Source organism: Heteronotia binoei, chromosome 1, assembly GCF_032191835.1.
Source record: "Heteronotia binoei isolate CCM8104 ecotype False Entrance Well chromosome 1, APGP_CSIRO_Hbin_v1, whole genome shotgun sequence".
NCBI classification, from domain to species: domain Eukaryota; kingdom Metazoa; phylum Chordata; class Lepidosauria; order Squamata; family Gekkonidae; genus Heteronotia; species Heteronotia binoei.
In genome coordinates this window covers 279092671-279112601 of record NC_083223.1, presented here as the reverse complement: position 1 = coordinate 279112601, position 19931 = coordinate 279092671, and the positions used below count along the sequence as shown (strand labels likewise).

General features: G+C 49.6%; 1 protein-coding gene across 1 annotated transcript in view; it reads right to left on the bottom strand.

Annotated features, from left to right (window-relative positions):
- Positions 1-19169, bottom strand: part of LOC132584389 (methanethiol oxidase-like) — a 46136-nt gene extending 26967 nt beyond the window's left edge. Inside the window, exons 1-3 of the mRNA XM_060256261.1 lie at positions 19130-19169; positions 16470-16582; positions 7346-7531 (exon numbers count right to left, since the gene is read on the bottom strand). Of these exons, the coding sequence (XP_060112244.1) occupies positions 7346-7531; positions 16470-16582; positions 19130-19136 (306 nt within the window). The 5' untranslated portion in view covers positions 19137-19169. The remainder of the gene's footprint in view (positions 1-7345; positions 7532-16469; positions 16583-19129) is intronic.
- Between the last annotated feature and the right edge of the window lie 762 nt (positions 19170-19931).

Genomic DNA, 19931 nt, shown 5'->3' with positions numbered 1-19931 from the left:
AAAGCTGCAGAAGCAGGAAGGATTTGCAGGCATGAATATCACTCAGTTGCTAGAAATTGCTCAAAAGGTGTTTGTGAATCGGGAGCAGGAAGTTAAAAAGGCAGAAGACAAAAAGATGAAAATGAAGGCCGCCCTGCTGGCTGCGGCCATAGGGGAGCGAAATAGGAACCAGGGCGGAGGGAGAGCTCCCGCCGTGCCCCAGAGGGGACCCCAAAGGATAGGAGCTGCGAGGCCACCGTTGGCACGAAATGAATGCAGTTTTTGCCACGAAATTGGACATTGGCGAAATTCTTGCCCGCACCGAAGCCTAGCTGCCCCTCCCGTTTCTAGGGGTGGAGGAAGAGGTCGCGGGGGAATGCAGCCCTTGAGGGGACGAGAAAGGGGACCCCGCTACGACCAAAGGGGGCCCATGGGAGACATGGATTTCATAGGCCTGGCTGCTATGGGACTCCAGGACCCATGGGATGAATAGGACAGACCGGGTTCCCTATCACTTGGCCCCGGGGAGCCCATGGTCAAAACCAAGGTGGGGGGCCGTGAGCTATCGTTCATGATTGATACCGGCGCTGAATTTTCAGTCGTAAATACGCAGGTGGCCCCCACCACCAGACAGACTGTGCCCATTGCGGGAGCCACTGGAAAAACCGGCCCAAGACCTTTCCTCCAAGAACGTATTTGTGATTCGGGAACACATTTGGTCCAGCACAGATTCTTATATGTTCCTGAATGCCCTCTCCCTCTGTTGGGTCGCGACCTCCTATCCAAATTAAGAGCAGCCATCTATTTCGAGGAAGATGGCCAAGCCAGTGTAGAGTTCCGGGCTAAGCCCGCCGGTGTCCTTGTGCTCACTTGCCCTCTGGAAGAGGAGTGGCGACTCTTCCAGGGATCCCCAGAGAAAAATCTCACAGATCAATGGGCCTCCGTTGTCCCTGGGGTGTGGGCAGAAGACAATCCACCGGGCTTGGCCCGCCACCATGCTCCAATCATTATTGAACTCCAACCAGATGTGCAGCCTGTTCGCCTGCGGCAGTATCCCATCCCCTGGAAGGCCATAGAAGGCATTCAAAAACATTTGGACAGACTATTGCAATATGGCATCCTCAAAGAGTGCCAGAGCCCTTGGAACACCCCACTGCTCCCAGTTCAGAAGCCTGGCACGGGCGAGTTTAGGCCATGCCAGGACCTACGAGCAGTAAACAAAAAGACTGTAACCTTGCACCCGGTGGTGCCAAACCCCTATGTCTTGTTGGGGTTGGTGCCACAACAGGCGGACTATTTCTCAGTCTTGGATCTCAAAGATGCTTTCTTTTGCCTGCGGATTGCGCCTGTGAGTCAGCCTATATTTGCGTTCCAATGGCAGGAGCAGAGCACTGGAAGAAAGCTCCAGTACACTTGGACGCGCCTTCCCCAAGGTTTCAAGAACAGCCCCACTCTTTTCTCCAATGCATTAGCACAAGACCTGCAGGACTTTGATGCTGTCCCGGGTGAGTGTGTTCTGATTCAGTATGCTGATGACTTGTTAATAGCTGCCCAAGGACAGGAGCGCTGCTACCAGGCGACCCTCGAACTTTTGGATTTGTTGTGGAAGGCAGGGTATAAGGTGTCAAGGAAAAAGGCGCAGCTGTGCCAAGCCCAAGTGCGGTATTTAGGGTTCCACGTATCCCAGGGAACTCGCACATTGGGCCGTGAAAGGAAAGAAGCTGTTTGCGCCCTGCCAGAACCCACGTCCAGACGTCAGGTTCGGGAGTTCCTGGGGGCAGCAGGGTTCTGTCGAGTATGGATCCCGAATTTTGCCTTGATTGCCAAGCCCCTGTACGAAGCTACTAAAGGAGGGGAGCGGGACCCATTCCTGTGGACAGCCGAGCAGAAAAACGCTTTTCAAGAGCTAAAACGGCTGTTGATGGAAGCCCCCGCATTGGGGCTGCCCAATGTGGAGAAGCCTTTTACCCTTTTCGTTCATGAACGGCAGGGAGTGGCGATTGGTGTGCTGACTCAAGCTCTGGGCTCCTGGCAGCGCCCGGTCGCCTACCTCTCAAAGCAATTGGACTCAGTTGCTAAAGGATGGCCAAGCTGCATCCGAGCCGTCGCTGCGACCGCAGAACTCATCAAGGAAGCTGACAAGCTGACCTTGGGGCATGAGCTTGAAGTGCAGGTGCCACACGCTGTCCTGACTCTGATGGACTATAAAGGTAACTATTGGTTCACAAACAGTCGAATGACGAAGTACCAAGCCATGATGTGTGAGAACCCACGGATCCGCTTGACTGTCACGGGAGCTCTGAACCCCGCATCCTTGCTGCCTATCAGTGACCAACCTATTGAGCACGACTGCATCCAGACCATGGATGAGATCTATTCCAGCCGTCCCGACTTGACGGACACCCCCTTCTCCGACCCAGATGTTGAGTATTACACAGATGGAAGCAGTTTCATGCAGGGCGAGCATCGTTATGCCGGCTACGCGGTCGTCACATGTCAGAGAACTGTGGAAGCACGACCTTTGCCGCCAGGAACATCTGCCCAGAAGGCCGAATTGATTGCCCTGACCCGTGCATTGGAACTGGCAGAAGGAGTGACTGCAAATATTTACACCGATTCCAAGTATGCCTTTTTGACTTTACACGCCCATGGAGCACTGTATAAGGAAAAAGGACTTATAAATGCTGCAGGAAAGGCCATCCGGTACGGTCCGGAAATTCTAAAACTATTAGAGGCTGTTTGGGCCCCACGCAAGGTCGCCGTAATGCACTGCCGGGCTCATCAAAAACCCCTTAGTCCCGTAAGTATGGGAAATCGGAAAGCAGATGAGGCTGCTAAATGGGCAGCGACCCGAGGTGTTGAGCAGGAGCGAGATGCGTCTGCTTACCCCGTGTGGTGGAACCGGCCCGACACCCCGTATTTCAGGTTAAATTGTCTGAGTGGTGCCCCCGATATAGTAAAGCTGAGGACGCGTGGGCTGAGGCCCAAGGGGCTTCCAAAACCCGAGTACAAGGGTGGATTCAGCTACCCGATAATAGGCTGGTTGTACCTGATTCCCTCGCGTGGCCCCTAGTGCTACAAGCACATGATGGAACTCATTTTGGGAAAACTGCATTGGCAGAGTTGTTAGATAGGCAGGTGTATATTGCAAAACTGCATAGTTTATGTGAGAAAGCTGCCTTTCGTTGTGTTTCCTGCGCTCAGAACAACCCTAGGCAGGGTCCAAATCGTCCCCCAGGAATACAGCACATAGGGACAACCCCCTTTGAATCTATCATCACTGATTTTACAGAAATGCCTCGAGCGGGCTGTTGGAAATATTTACTTGTGTTTGTGTGTACCTATTCTAACTGGATTGAAGCTTTTCCGACAAGAACGGAAAAGGCGGCAGAAGTAGTGAAACATCTATTAAAAAGCATACTCCCCTTCTGGGGTCTCCCAGTGATGATTTCTTCTGATAACGGGCCAGCATTTGTCCATAAAATTGTACAGGAAGTGTCACGAGTGTTACACATTAATTGGAAGTTGCACGCAGCCTATAGACCACAGTCTTCGGGTAAATGCGAACGGGCCAACAGGTCGATAAAAGCTCAGCTTTCAAAATTGTGTCAGGAGACTAGTCTGAAATGGCCGGACGCATTGCCCATTGCCTTGTTTAGATTGCGTTGCATGCCTAAGAAAGGGCTAAAGGTTAGCCCATATGAAGTGGTTTTTGGTCGACCACCACCTATTGTAAAAGGGATAAAAGGTGACCCAGCCCAGATTGGGAATCTTGTTTGGTTCCAAGAGATACAGTCATTAGGGAAAGCAATGAATGATGTATCTAAATATGTGTTAGAGACTCTCCCTTTGCAGGTTCATAATCCGGTCCACCCGTTCCAACCCGGGGACTCCGTGTGGGTAAAGATTTGGAGAACCCAGCCGCTCCAGCCACGGTGGAAAGGCCCGTTCACTGTCTTGCTTTCTACCCCAACTGCAGTTAAAGTCCAAGGACTGCCCAGGTGGATCCATTGGACGCATTTGAAGCGAGCGGCCACTGACTGGCAGGTGCAGCAGGCTCCCGGGGACGGGTTGCGACTGAAGCTCACAAGAAGAAACCGCCCTCTGGACCTCACTCACCGGAAGTAGTGGGGTTCCACAGGCAACTCCCTCTGGAATCCTTGCTTACCGGAAAGAGCAGGATTCCACAGGCACCTGAGACGACCCCCCGCTGCAGTCACACAGGAGCTGACTGCTCTACGCGCGGGAGAAGAGCCATCAAGGAGCGTCGGCCGAGTGCGGCGAAGATCTGTGTATATACATGTTTGAACAGGAGACAGCCCCTGAGGCAAATGTTGTATTAGCTGTTTTGCTTGGCATAGCAGTCCTGGTAATCCTGTTCCTCGTATTGTATCCTTATCTGAAACGACTGTATCAGGCAAGGTTGATAGGCAGGTTCCTTAGAGATCACCTGGACAAGTTCCTTAGAGATCATCCACCCCCAGCGTAAATGCTCCCAGAGTTTTTCCAAACCCACGGCTACCTTCTGCCCCTACTGGGAGGAGCAATTTTTACGCTTGCTATTTTTGCCGCTATTTGTATTACGCTGTGCTACATAGGCTACACGGAAAATAAGAAACTGAAGCAAAGATTTAGAGCGGTTACGAATCCCAGGAGAGATGCTGCATGTCACCCGCATCGCTATTGCATTGCTCTGGATGGAGATACTGATGGGATGGGGGATGGGGGTCCCACCGGGCCCGGATCTCTGGCCGGGGATGTGGCCTAGGGATAAAGGGACGTGGCCCTCGGCTCCGAAACCTAAACCCCCCCGTGTCGTGCGGTGCCATACTTATAAAGTCCCTCTTGACACCCAGATTTCGCTCGACACGGGCGATGTGCGTTTCCCACTAGCATGTGGGAAAGGGAAGAAACAGTCCTTTAACCCACGACAGTTCCAAGGCCCTACTGTTCCTGCTCCCACTTCAACCTATGACCCGCTCAAGGAACTCCTTTCCCCAGGTATCCGAAAGGTTTTAGCCCCTTTTCCTTTTGAGAAAACCCCAGACCACCCCTATCGGGTTCCACTAGAGTATGTGTCAAAAGTGGCTAACCTCTCAAAATGCTGGTTCTGTGCCCACACTCGTGAGGCGGGCGGAGCCTTGGCTTGGGAGCCCTTGCATGGTCCTGATTGGATAATGAATTCATCCAACTCCCCTTATATAGGCTTCCAGACGTTTGGCCTAAAAGTCTTCCAGACCCCAGACGGTAGAAATACATCCTGGAACCCCCACAATAGTTTTCGGGTAAAGGGCCGAGACGGCATTGTGTTTGATTTACACCCTATTGCAGCAAAACATCAGAAGCAATACCCTTGGTGTGTCACGGGTAGTGGAAATGGCCCGAGTGTAGGATACTTGAAGGATGAAAATTGCCGATATGTCCTTTTCTTACATTCAGACAAAGTCGGCTGGCAGACACGGGGCAGCATGGCTGGTTCAGTGTCATATTTACGAACTGGTGACTATGCCTTGCAGATAGGTACCCGAGGCACATTGTGGGAGGAATCGAAAGAGGGGCTCTGGACAAAATCCTACGAGTCCGTTTGGCTTACAGGTCTGGCCTATCTACAAGTCTGCAATACTAGCACATATTCCAGCACATTGATTTTGTTTAAGAACATGTGTAACGCTTCTTATGCCCTTGTAGACGGTATCTATATTGATCTCCCAGGTGTGTATTGGATATGCGGGAAAACAGGTTATAAATACCTACCCATTCATTGGAGCGGGATGTGCTCTGTGGGCTACCTAACAGTGGCTGGGCACCTCCGAAATGATGTCATGGCCCATGAGGCCCTGAATCTGGGCTACCCCACAGCCCGGACAGGCTTCAAAGTCAGAGCAAAACGAAGTTCCTATGAAAAAAGCTCAGGCCTACTCGATTTTCTGCGTGCCCTCATACCTGGTTGGGGAGTCTCTGATTTGCAAATCTATACTAGAAATCTTTCTCGCATTCTGCAAGAGGGGCTCGAGAAAACAGCCTCCTCCCTATTTGCTCTGCAAAAGGAGGTTGACAGTATTGCTAATGTGGTTCTCCAGAATCGCAGGGTCCTAGACCAAATGCTCTCAGAGCAGGGTGGTGCCTGTGCGTACCTGGGAGAAGTCTGTTGTTTTTATGTCAATAAGTCTGGTCAGATCCTTTCCGGAGTAAAAACCCTTAGGGGCCTGGTCAAGCAGGCCCAGGGAGCCGATAAAGCGTTCAATTCCGGGTCAGACCTATTCCAATGGCTGACCAGCTGGCTCCCCGACTTCTCTTGGCTACGGCATGGGTTTGTTATAGCCCTCACATTCATAATAGCCGCCCTGATCATTTATGGGTGTATCCGCTGCCTACCAGGGATACTAAAGCACTGTCAGAAGTTGCTTTCACCCTCAAACAGAGAACCCGTGTATGAAATGATGAAAACAATCCGCCAGCAATATGTGGCAAAGCAGGCGGACCCCGAAAAAACTAATGGAAATTCAAACTCCGTTTGAAAGAGGGGAATATAGCAGAGGATCAATAGGAACAGGAATTAATATTAATATCTAATCAATATGTATGGCTTTAGCAGTGTTAGAAATATATAAAAATGCTTGCAGAAATAATCTTCTATAGCAGCTTGAAACAAAGGAGTGTTAGCTTGCAAAAAGGGAACTATGCCAGGTCATTGACCTTGTCAAAACCACAAGCTGAAAACGGTAGAACAGAGCATAAGAAGAAGCAAGACAGGTGCAGGAGATGGAGCAAGAAATCGTGGGCGTGTGGGTAGAATGTTTCTAGAGAAAGAGGAACTAGGATTTACAGAAGCCCTAAGAAGGGTCCTAAGAAGAACCCAAAAGGTTGAAAAACAACTCGAATTGTGGTGAAAATATGACGAAGGCTCCTTCCCACAAGAAGGAGAACATGAGTGTTTTGAGGTAGAAGTTGAAGTGAAGAAATCCTATATAAAGAAGCAGAAATTTGTAACGGTTGTTCAGACTTCCACCTTTGAGGCAGATGCCTAGGAGGTCTGATCCCACACGTGTGTTAATAAAGAGCTGTTTTCCCTGATTTTCGTCTCAGACCTCCTTTTGTCGTTGCACCTCTTTGTAAGAACCACCAAGCGGGCGTTTTCCTGCTACACTATAGCAATCTTGAGCATGCTGTTCAGGTGTTGCTCAAGTGTGTATCTGTAAATTGCAAACCTACTTTTGGTTTGCTCGCGGGCCTGATAAGACCCCTCCGGCGGCCTAATCCGGCCCCCAGGCCACATGTTTGACACCCCAGCTCTACAACAGAGGGAGCATTGCTCCAGCTCCCCCCATTCCCAGGGCTAGTTTGGGCAGCTCCAATAAAGACGTACCTTGTGGAGCTTGGGAGCTCTCTCGTCAGTCCCTGTGTCCACCACGTAAATGCGAGAGGAGCTCAGGCAAGGACAGACCAGTCTGTTCCGCTTCTTGGTGGTATCCCCGAAACAGCTGCTGCAGGCGTTCCAACCGAAGTGGTGCAGTTCATCGTCGATGTAAGGCATGCGCAGGCGGTGGATCACCTGTGGGGGAAGGCAGGAAGTTAGCTGCTCTCCAATCCAGGGGTCCCCAACCGTACATCCCTGGGCACCACAGCGCTCACCAAAATCAGCTTTCGCATATTTTATGGAGCACAGGGGTCCCAACGGGTTCTAGGGTTGCCAAGTCCAGTTCAAGACATATCTGGGGACTTTGGGGGTGGAGCCAGGAGACACTGGGGGGGGGAGCCAAGGGCAAGGGTGTGACAAGCAGAATTGAACTCCAAGGGGAGTTCTGGCCATCACGTTTAAAGGGACCGCACACCTTTTAAAATGTCTTCCCTCCATTGGAAATAATGAAGGATAGGGGCATAAGAACATAAGAGAAGCCATATTGGATCAGGCCAATGGCCCATCCAGTCAAACACTCTGTGCCACACAGTGGCCAATATATGTGTGTACATATATATATATATATATATAGCCACCACCACCTCCTGTGGCAGTGAATTCCACGTGTTAATCACCTTTTGGGTGAAGAAGGACTTCCTTTTATCCGTTTTAACCTGGCTGCTCAGCAATTTCATTGAATGCCCACGAGTTCTTGTATTGTGAGAAAGGGAGAAAAGGGCTTTTTTCTCTGCTTTCTCCATCCCATGCATAATCTTGTAAACCTCTATCATGTCACCCCGCAGTCGACGTTTCTCCAAGCTAAAGAGCCCCAAGCGTTTTAACGTTTCTTCATAGAGAAAGTGTATCGACCCTGTAATAATCCTAGTTGCCCTTTTCTGCACTTTTACCAATGCTATAATATCTCTTTTGAGGTGAGAGGGCCAGAACTGCACACAGTACTCCAAATGAGACCGCACCATCGATTTATACAGGGGGATTATGATACTGGCTGATTTGTTTTCAATCCCCTTCCTAATAACTCCCAGCATGGCGTTGGCCTTTTTTATTGCAATCGCACACTGTCTTGACATTTTCAGTGAGTTATCTACCATGACACCAAGATCTCTCTCTTGCTCAGTTTCTGCCAGTTCACACCCCATCAACTTCTTTTGTAGCTGGGATTCTTGGCCCCAATGTGCATTACTTTGCACTTGGCCACATTGAACCTCATCTGCCACATTGATGCCCACTCACCCAGCCTCAACAGATCCCTTTGGAGTGCCTCACAATCCTCTCTGGTTCTCACCACCCTGAACAATTTAGTGTCATCCGCAAACTCGGCCACTTCACTGCTTACTCCCAACTCCAGATCATTAATGAACAAGTTAAAGAGCATGAGACCCAGTACTGAGCCCTGCGGCACTCCACTGCTTACCGTCCACCCATTTATACTCACTCTCTGCTTCCTATTACTCAGCAAGTTTTTGATCCACAAGAGGACCTGTCCTTTTATTCCATGACTTTTGAGCTTACTAAGGAGCCTTTGATGAGGAACTTTATCAAAAGCTTTCTGGAAGTCAAGGTAAACAGCATCTGTTGGGTCCCCTTTATCCACATGTTTGTTCACCCCCTCAAACAATTGTAACAGGTTAGTGAGGCAAGATCTTCCCTTACAGAACCCATGCTGAGTCTTCCTCAATAACCCGTGTTCATCAATGTGCCTACTCATTCTGTCCTTGATAATGGTTTCTACCAACTTTCCTGACTGGCCTGTAATTTCCCGAATCTCCTCTGGAAACCTTTTTAAAGATGGGGGTGACATTTGCTACCTTCTAGTCCTCAGGAACGGAGGTAGATTTCAATGAAAGATTACATATTTTTGTCAGGAGATCCACAAGTTCAACTTTGAGTTCTTTCAGAACTCTTGGATGTATGCCCTCCCGACCTGGTGACTTATTAGTTTTTAATTCGTCAATCAGTTGTAGGACCTCCTCTCTTGTCACCTCAATTTGACTCAGGTCCTTCAACACCCCTTCCAAAATTAGTGGTTCTGGAGCGGGCAAACACTTCTCGTCTTCCACAGTGAAGGCTGGGGCAAAAAATGCATTCTGCTTCTCAGCCATTTCCCTATCCTTCTTCAGTAATCCTTTTACCCCTTGGTCATCCAAGGGCCCCACTGCCTCCCTGGCTGGTTTCCTGCTTCTAATATATTTGAAGAAATTTTTATTGTTGGTCTTTATATTTTTTGCAATATGCTCCTTAGTCCCTTTTTGCCTGCCTGATCACAATCTTGCATTTGATTTGCCACAGCCTGTGTTCCCTTTTATTAATCTCACTTGGACTAGCTTTCCACTGCTTAAAGGAGTCCTTCTTACCTTTTACAACTTCCCCCATAGCAAACATGTTAATCACCTTTTGGGTGAAGGACTACCTTTTACAGCTTCTTACCTTTTACAGCTTACTTTGTTTGTTAACCATGCAGGCCTTTTCTTATACCTGTTTGTGCCTTTCCTAACTTGTGGCACCTTCTTTTGGGGCTCATAGAACTGGATCCCCTGGTCCAATCCTCTTGAAACATGGAGGGTGTTTTGAGGAGAGGCATCGGATGCTATGCTGCAAATGTGGTGCCTCAAAAAACAGGGGCCCCCCCAGAGCCCCAGATACCTACAGATCAATTATCCATTGCACCCTGTAGGAATGAGTCTCCATAAGGAATAATAGAAGAAGATGATGAAGAAGAAGTGCAGATTTATACCCTGCCCTTCTCTCTGAATCAGAGACTCAGAGCGGCTTACAATCTTCCATATCTTCTCCCCCCACAACAGACACCCTGTGAGGTGGGTGGGGCTGAGAAGGCTCTCACAGCAGCTGCCACAGGAGTGCCCAGCAGACATTTCCCTCCCCCCCCCAGCTTTCTGATGACTCTGAAGCGAAGGGAGGGCCTCCAAACTGGGGAATCCCCTGCCCCTACCTGGAAATTGACAACTCTAACGGGTTCTCACCGTGGTGTCCGCCAAGTGTTCTCAGAAAGTGGGTGGGACTAGGTAGAGATTTGGCCATGAGGTTTCGCATTGACCACTGTCTTGTCTGCAGATGTGTGGAAACAGCAGCACATGGATCTTCACTGGGTGACTGAAGGTAAGCTGCGGCAGCCATTTTGTGTCTGGCCCCGCCTCCTGTGGCAGCCATTTTGTGGCTGTGTCTACCACACTGTGACAGAATTCCAAAGGGGCCTGCAGGCTAAAGAAGCTGGGAGACTCTTGCTCCGATCAGATCAATCAGGTCCAAAAAGCCCACCACTGGAGCTCTCGGGCTGTCAGGGGGTCTGGGGCAGAAAATGTCCGTTATTTGAAAGCCTGAACAGACAGAACGAAGTCGCCCAACCAGTTCTGTCCATAAAATGCAAACTTGGTCAGCAGGGATGCAGCGAAGATGGCCGTCTGACAGCACTGATGGTAGCCTTTTTTTTAAAAAAAAAAAAATTTAATTAAATTTTATTAAGAACATAAGAGAAGCCATGTTGGATCAGGCCAGTGGCCCATCCAGTCCAACACTCTGGGTCACATAAGAACAGAAGAGAAGCCATGTTCGGTCAGGCCAATGACCCATCCAGTCCAACACTCTTGTGTCACATAAGAACAGAAGAGAAGCCATGTTCGGTCAGGCCAATGACCCATCCAGTCCAACACTCTTGTGTCACATAAGAACATAAGAGAAGCCATGTTGGATCAGGCCAGTGGCCCATCCAGTCCAACACTCTGTGTCACATAAGAACAGAAGAGAAGCCATGCTGGATCAGGCCAGTGGCCCATCCAGTCCAACACTTTGTGTCACATAAGAACATAAGAGAAGCCATGTTGGATCAGGCCAATGACCCATCCAGTCCAACACTCTGTGTCACATAAGAACATAAGAGAAGCCATGTTGGATCAGGCCAATGGCCCATCCAGTCCAACACTCTGTGTCACATAAGAACATAAGAGAAGCCATGTTCGGTCAGGCCAGTGGCCCCTCCAGTCCAACACTCTGTGTCACATAAGAACATAAGAGAAGCCATGTTGGATCAGGCCAATGGCCCATCCAGTCCAACACTCTTGTGTCACATAAGAACATAAGAGAAGCCATGTTCGGTCAGGCCAATGGCCCCTCCAGTCCAACACTCTGCGTCACATAAGAACAGAAGAGAAGCCATGTTCGGTCAGGCCAGTGGCCCCTCCAGTCCAACACTCTGTGTCACATAAGAACATAAGAGAAGCCCTGTTGGATCAGGCCAATGGCCCCTCCAGTCCAACACTCTTGTGTCACATAAGAACATAAGAGAAGCCATGTTCGGTCAGGCCAATGGCCCCTCCAGTCCAACACTCTGCGTCACATAAGAACATAAGAGAAGCCATGTTCGGTCAGGCCAGTGGCCCCTCCAGTCCAACACTCTGCGTCACATAAGAACATAAGAGAAGCCATGTTCGGTCAGGCCAATAGCCCCTCCAGTCCAACACTCTGCGTCACATAAGAACATAAGAGAAGCCATGTTCGGTCAGGCCAGTGGCCCATCCAGTCCAACACTCTGTGTCACATAAGAACAGAAGAGAAGCCATGTTCGGTCAGGCCAGTGGCCCATCCAGTCCAACACTCTGTGTCACATAAGAACATAAGAGAAGCCATGTTGGATCAGGCCAATGGCCCATCCAGTCCAACACTCTGTGTCACATAAGAACATAAGAGAAGCCATGTTCGGTCAGGCCAGTGGCCCATCCAGTCCAACACTCTGTGTCACATAAGAACAGAAGAGAAGCCATGTTCGGTCAGGCCAGTGGCCCCTCCAGTCCAACACTCTGTGTCACATAAGAACATAAGAGAAGCCCTGTTGGATCAGGCCAATGGCCCATCCAGTCCAACACTCTGTGTCACATAAGAACATAAGAGAAGCCATGTTGGATCAGGGCAGTGGCCCCTCCAGTCCAACACTCTGTGTCACATAAGAACATAAGAGAAGCCATGTTGGATCAGGCCAATGGCCCCTCCAGTCCAACACTCTGCGTCACATAAGAACATAAGAGAAGCCATGTGGGATCAGGCAAGTGGCCCCTCCAGTCCAACACTCTGTGTCACATAAGAACATAAGAGAAGCCATGTTGGATTAGGCCAGTGGCCCATCCAGTCCAACACTCTGTGTCACATAAGAACAGAAGAGAAGCCATGTTCGGTCAGGCCAGTGGCCCATCCAGTCCAACACTCTGTGTCACATAAAAACATAAGAGAAGCCATGTTGGATCAGGCCAATGGCCCCTCCAGTCCAACACTCTGCGTCACATAAGAACAGAAGAGGAGCCCTGTTGGATCAGGCCAATGGCCCATCCAGTCCAACACTCTGTGTCACATAAGAACATAAGAGAAGCCCTGTTGGATCAGGCCAATAGCCCATCCAGTCCAACACTCTGTGTCACATAAGAACATAAGAGAAGCCATGTTGGATCAGGCCAATGGTCCATCCAGTCCAACACTCTGTGTCACATAAGAACATAAGAGAAGCCATGTTGGATCAGGCCAGTGGCCCATCCAGTCCAACACTCTGTGTCTCATAAGAACATAAGAGAAGCCATGTTGGATCAGGCCAATGGTCCATCCAGTCCAACACTCTGTGTCACATAAGAGAAGCCATGTTGGATCAGGCTAATAGCCCCTCCAGTCCAGCACTCTGTGTCACACAGTGGCCAAAATACACACACACACAAATACTGTGGCTAATAGCCACTGATGGACCTCTGCTCCATATATTTATCCAATCCCCTCTTGAAGCTGGCTATGCTTGTAGCCGCTACTACCTCCTGTGGCAGTGAATTCCACATGTTAATCACCTTTTGGGTGAAGAAGGACTTCCTTTTATCCGTTCTAACCCGACTGCTCAGCAATTTCATTGAATGTCCATGAGTTCTTGTATTGTGAGAAAGGAAGAATAGGACTTCTTTCTCTACTTTCTCCATCCCATGCATAATCTTGTAAACCTCTATCATGTCACCCCGCAGTCGACGTTTCTCCAAGCTAAAGAGCCCCAAGCGTTTTAACCTTACTTCATAGGGAAAGTGTTCCAAACCTTTAATCATTCTAGTTGCCCTTTTCTGCACATTTTCCAATTCTATAATATCTTTTTGAGGTGCGGTGACCAGAATTGCACACAGTACTCCAAATGAGACCGCACCATCCATTTATACAGGGGCATTATGATACTGGCTGATTTGTTTTCCATTCCCTTCCTAATAATTCCCAGCATGAAAGTTATTGAAATATAACTTGATGGTAGCCTTTTAACTGGAGGTGTCAGGGGCTGAATCAGGGACTTGCCGCATGCACACATATGGGGAGGGACGGTGGCTCAGTGGTAGAGCATCTGCTTGGGAAGCAGAAGGTCCCAGGTTCAATCCCCGGTATCTCCACGAAAAAAGGGTTCAGGCAAATAGGTGTGAAAAACCTCAGCTTGAGACCCTGGAGAGCCGCTGCCAGTCTGAGCAGACAAGACTGACTTTGATGGACCGAGGATCTGATTCAGTATAAGGCAGCTTCATACGTTCATATGCAAAAAGCACGTTCTCCACCACAACGCTTAAGCATAGCAGCAAGACGCTAATAAGAGGAGTTACAAACAAAGATAGCTGTGGTGTACTTACACCGTACACAGCCGTGGGCAGAGTCACGCTAATTTTCCTTTTTCTCTCTCTTATCTAATCCACTGACACGGCAACTATCAAAACACCCAGGCTGGCATTATGAGTTTGGACGATTCTTGACAAGTTCAGGTTTGCTTCTGGGTACGTCGCACAGCCCAGACTGCAGAGCCAGCGACGCTTGAAGGGGTTCGTCTTGTTTTGGAAGGGACGCTGCCCAAACTCTTGCTAAGCATTGCACAAAATTAACAGGAAAGTTGCCACCGGGGAGTTATAAGTATGCAGCTGCAGCCCACCCAGGCAATTTTCTTCACGGGATTAAATGCTCCCCCTCCCCAAGAAGCACGAGGATGAGTTTTGTTTGTTCCCTTCTTCGAAATGACTTTTCTTAGGAATGATCCAAGTGGGCCACCGTGTTGGCGTGAAGCAGCAGAACAAAGTAGGAATCAAGGGACACCTTTAAGACCAACGAAGTTTTATTCAGAATGTCAGCTTTTGTGTGTGCATGCACACTTCTTCAGACGAGGAATCAGGTACAGTGAGCAGACAGCTGGTAGGCAGGTACATCCAGCTGGTAGGCAGGGGGTAGAATGTAAAATGGATTTTATTTTTGTGCCATTTTGCATTCTAAACCCCTGCCCACCAGCTGTATGTAGCTCCGCTCACTGTACCTGATTCCTCGTCCTAAGAAGTGTGCATGCACACACGAAAGCTGACATTCTGAATAAAACTTCGCTGGTCTTAAAGGTGTCCCTTGACTCCTACTTTGTTTTCTTAGAAATGGCTTTTCACGGCCTCCTCTGAATGTTGCTCATGGGCTAGAGTGGAAATCAGCCTCAAATCAAAGGTGCCTTCTGAAAAGGTGGCTTTTCTCATTTGCTTTTTCAGCAGACCTAATTGCATTAGTAAGGTGCAGGACAGATTACTACAACCGGGGCTTTTTTGAGGGCAGAAATGCACAGGAGCGGAGCTCTACCTGGGCTGGCCAGGGCTCCAGCTGGCAAGCTGGGGAAGGTGTGGGGAGGCATCTTTAAGAAGAAGAAGAAGATATTGGATTTATATCCTGCCCTCCACTCCGAAGAGTCTCAGAGCGGCTCACAATCTCCTTTCCTTCCTCCCCCACAACAGACACCCTGTGAGGTAGATGAAGATATTGGATTTATATCCCGCCCTCCACTCCGAAGAGTCTCAGAGCGGCTCACAATCTCCTTTCCCTTCCTCCCCCACAACAGACACCCTGTGAGGTAGATGAAGATATTGGATTTATATCCCCGCCCTCCACTCCGAAGAGTCTCAGAGCGGCTCACAAACTCCTTTCCCTTCCTCTTCCACAACAGACACCCTGTGAGGTGGGTTGGGCTGAGAGGGCTCTCACAGCAGCTGCCCTTTCAAGGACAACCTCTGCCAGAGCTATGGCTAACCAATCTCCTTTACCTTCCCCGCCACCACAACAGACACCCTGTGAGGTGGGTGGGGCTGAGACAGAGTCTCAGAGCAGCCTACAATCTCCTTTTCCTTCCTCCCCCACAACAGACACCCTGTGAGGTGGGTGGGGCTGGAGAGGGCTCTCCCAGAAGCTGCCCTTTCAAGGACAGAGCCTCAGAGCGGACTACAATCTCCTTTCCCTTCCTCCCCCACAACAGACACCCTGTGAGGTGGGTGGGGCTGAGAGAGCTCTGACAGAAGCTGCCCTTTCAAGGAAAACTTCTGCAATAGCTATGGCCGACCCAAGGCCATTCCAGCAGGTGAAAGGGGAGGAGTGGGGGAATCAAACCCGGTTCTCCCAGATAAGAGTCCGCGCACTTAACCACTTTAAATGCCTCCCAATGACGTCAGCCCTCTCCAGCGTGCCCGCTGTGGTGGGTGTGCTGGGGAAGGCACAGGGGAGCTCCTGACGGGCTTTTTCTACAAAAAGAAAAAAAGAAAAAAGCTCTGACTACAACACACCGTGGAGGAAGCTGCCCTTGAAGCTAATTTAGAAACTACAGAGTTTTTTTCAGGGGGTGCCAAAAGTCACAGCTGAATTACGGCAACTCCGTAGGCTTCTCAAGGAAGAGAGGTTCAGAGGTGGTTTGCCGTGGCCTGCCTCTACGTCACAACCCGGGATTTCCTTGGTGGTTCCCCATCCAAATGCTACCAAGGGCTGACCCTGCTTAGAGTGTGAGAACTGATGGGACCAAGTTCGCCTGGGCCAGCCAGATCAAGGCAAAAGACATCCAGGGGTGGTTTGCTTCTGGCTCCACTCCCAATGTCTCCCAGCTCCACCCCCAACGTCTCCTGGCTCCACCCCCAAGTCCCCAGATATTTCTTGAATTGGAGCTGGGAACCCTAGAGATCAGCCAAACCTGGGCTCTCTCTTTACCCATCCCTGGAACCTGAGGGAAGGAACGGCAAAGGAAAACATTCCAAATGAAAAGATCTCTGGTCAGAACCTTGCAATAATTTGGAGATTCGGGATCTACGTCCACCGTAGCCAGGTAGTCGGGCTCTTGGGTTCCGGTGCCGGTTAAGATGCAGGTGACGTACATGATTCTCTCTCGGGGACCTTGGAAAACAAAGAGGACATTCAGCAATCAAGCAACGGGAGCACTGGAAAAGCAACGACGGCTTTTCTCGGTTCAAGTCCCCCCTCTCTCCTGTGAGCAGGTTTGTGCTGTCAATCAAAGATCAGTTTCATCAGAAAAAAAAGAGCAAGAATGGCAAAATTCCTGGCAGGGGAGGGACTTCCATGACTCTCTGCTACTCATTGGAGCAAAGTTGGAACAAACTCTCTGTCTGGGGCAAGTGATGCTCTGTAGTCTTGGTGTTTTTTTGGGGGGGGGACCGTAGGGGGGGTTCTAATGTCACAGAAGTCGTCCGGGCAAGTAACCGAAGCGCCAGGAATTTTGACCCCAGGATCCTTTTCCATAAGGCAGCAGAGCAGACTCAGCGTTCGATTCCAGAACTCTTTGATGTCCCTTCGAACCCCAGGCAGGTGACAAATCAAATAATTGCTTCATTTGACTATCACTTTTCTCCTCCTCAGGGTGAAGGCGATGCCAGAGAAAAGCTTTCCAGAACAACTTCACTGTGGGAAGGAAGGCATTCTCTAGAACCAGGTCCTCAACATAAGAACATAAGAGAAGCCATGTTGATCAGGCCAGTGGCCTCTCCAGTCCAACACTCTGTGTCACAGAAGAACATAACAGAAGCCCTGTTGGATCAGGCCAGTGGCCCATCCAGTCCAACACTCTGTGTCACATAAGAACATAAGAGAAGCCCTGTTGGATCAGGCCAGTGGCCCATCCAGTCCAACACTCTGTGTCACAGAAGAACATAACAGAAGCCCTGTTGGATCAGGCCAGTGGCCCATCCAGTCCAACACTCCGTGTCACATAAGAACATAAGAGAAGCCCTGTTGGATCAGGCCAGTGGCCCATCCAGTCCAACACTCCGTGTCACATAAGAACATAAGAGAAGCCCTGTTGGATCAGGCCAGTGGCCCATCCAGTCCAACACTCTGTGTCACATAAGAACATAAGAGAAGCCCTGTTGGATCAGGCCAGTGGCCCCTCCAGCCAACAACTGTGTCACATAAGAACATAAGAGAAGCCATGTTGGATCAGGCCAATGGCCCCTCCAGTCCAACACTCTGTGTCTCATAAGAATATAAGAGAAGCCCTGTTGGATCAGGCCAATGGCCCCTCCAGTCCAACACTCTGTGTCTCATAAGAACATAAGAGAAGCCATGTTGGATCAGGCCAATGGCCCCTCCAGTCCAACACTCTGTGTCTCATAAGAACATAAGAGAAGCCCTGTTGGATCAGGCCAATGGCCCCTCCAGTCCAACACTCTGTGTCTCATAAGAATATAAGAGAAGCCATGTTGGATCAGGCCAGTGGCCCATCCAGTCCAACACTCTGTGTCACATAAGAACATAAGAGAAGCCATGTTGGATCAGGTCAATGGCCCCTCCAGTCCAACACTCTGTGTCACATAAGAACATAAGAGAAGCCATGTTGGATCAGGCCAGTGGCCCCTCCAGTCCAACACTCTGTGTCACAGAAGAACATAAGAGAAGCCATGTTGGATCAGGCCAGTGGCCCCTCCAGTCCAACACTCTGTGTCACAGAAGAACAGAAGAGAAGCCATGTTGGATCAGGCCAGTGGCCCATCCAGTCCAACACTCTGTGTCACATAAGAACATAAGAGAAGCCATGTTGGATCAGGTCAATGGCCCCTCCAGTTCAACACTCTGTGTCACACAGTGGCCAATATGTGTATGTGTGTGTATACACACACACATATATACATACATACATATTCACATATACATATACACACACACACACACACATAACGGGGCACCAGTGAGTGTCATGGCACTCACCAACAGCTTCCCTTGTACCCATCGAGTGTTTTTAGAAAGTGGGTGGGGCCAGGTGGAATATTGTCCCAGAAAGTTTTCTGAATAATGGAATCACAGAATTGAAAGGGACCTCCATGATCATCTAGCCCAACCCCCTGCACAATGCTGAAGCTCACAAAGCAGTGTTCCCTCTAAGCTGAGTTAGTGTGAGCCAGCTCATCGTTTTTTAGCCTCTGGTTCAAACATGTTTGTCCTCTTAGCTCAAGAAGGATGACCCCAGAGCAAATTAATTTATGCAGCAGCTCACAACTTTAGTGCCAGTAGCTCATGAAGTAGAATTTTTGCTCACAAGACTCCACAGCTCAGAGGGAGTGTTGCTCACAAGTACCTCCCCTCCACCCCCACAAGAAACCCCGCTCCATGCCCAGAAGATGGCAAAAAACCTCCACGATCCCTGGACAAACTGGCCTGGAGAAAAATTGGTGCCCGAGCGTGACCTGATTTGCTGTGGTGGCAGGTGATTTATTTGATTTGTCACCTGCCACCACAGCACAAGGATCATTACTGTGTGACTGAAGCGAAGCTGTGGCAGCCATTTTGTGGCTAGCTCTGCCTCCTGCGGCAGCCATTTTGTGACTGTGTCAGATTTCTAAAGGACCCCACAGGCTCATAAAGGGACCCGCTTCTCTAGAAAAGCACCCTTCGGCTGAGGCTCAAGCAACTTCGGTGGTCAAAGGGGCTTACCTTTCATGGCATCCAGAGGCGTCGCGTATCCAGGCCCACATCCACAGTCCCCTGTGCCGTTTAAAGGGAGGGGGAGAGAAAAAGGGAGAGAGATCCACATTATTTCCAAAAGAGCACAAGAACATAAGAAGAGCCCTGCAGTCCGGGAGATCTCCAGGCCCCACCTGGAGGATGGCAACCCTGTTAGCCTCAGTGGAAGAGCCTGTGCTTTATGTGCACAAAGTCCCGGGTTCAGGTCCTGGCATCTCCAGTTAAAATGATCAGGCAGGAAGCAATGGGAAAGACCTCAGCCTGAGACCCGGGAGAGCAGATGCTCATTTTTGAGTAGACAATACTGACTTTGATGGATTAAGAAGACTTTCTTAATGAAGACTTAGAAGATTAAGAAGACTTTCTTAATGGTAAGAGTGGCTGGACAACAATTCATAATGACAGCCAGGGGTCATTTAATAGAAAAAGAGGTACCAGAGCTGATTAGCACAACTCATTTGCATATGCCACACACACACACACACACACCCGGCATCACCGGAAGGTGTCCTGAATCATATCGGCTCAGCATCTACCTTCAAATGCTTTTTGAATTATGATGGCCATAATAAAACCTTACTCCCATCCAGGGTTCCCTCTAAGCTGAGTTAGCGTGAGCCAGCTCACAGAGATTTAGCCTCCAGCTCACACATTTTTGTCTTAGCTCAGGAAGGATGACCCCAGAGCACGCTAACTGAGGCAGTCGCTCACAACTTCAATGCCAGTAAGCTCACAAAGTAGAATTCTTGCTCACGAGACCCTGCACCTTAGC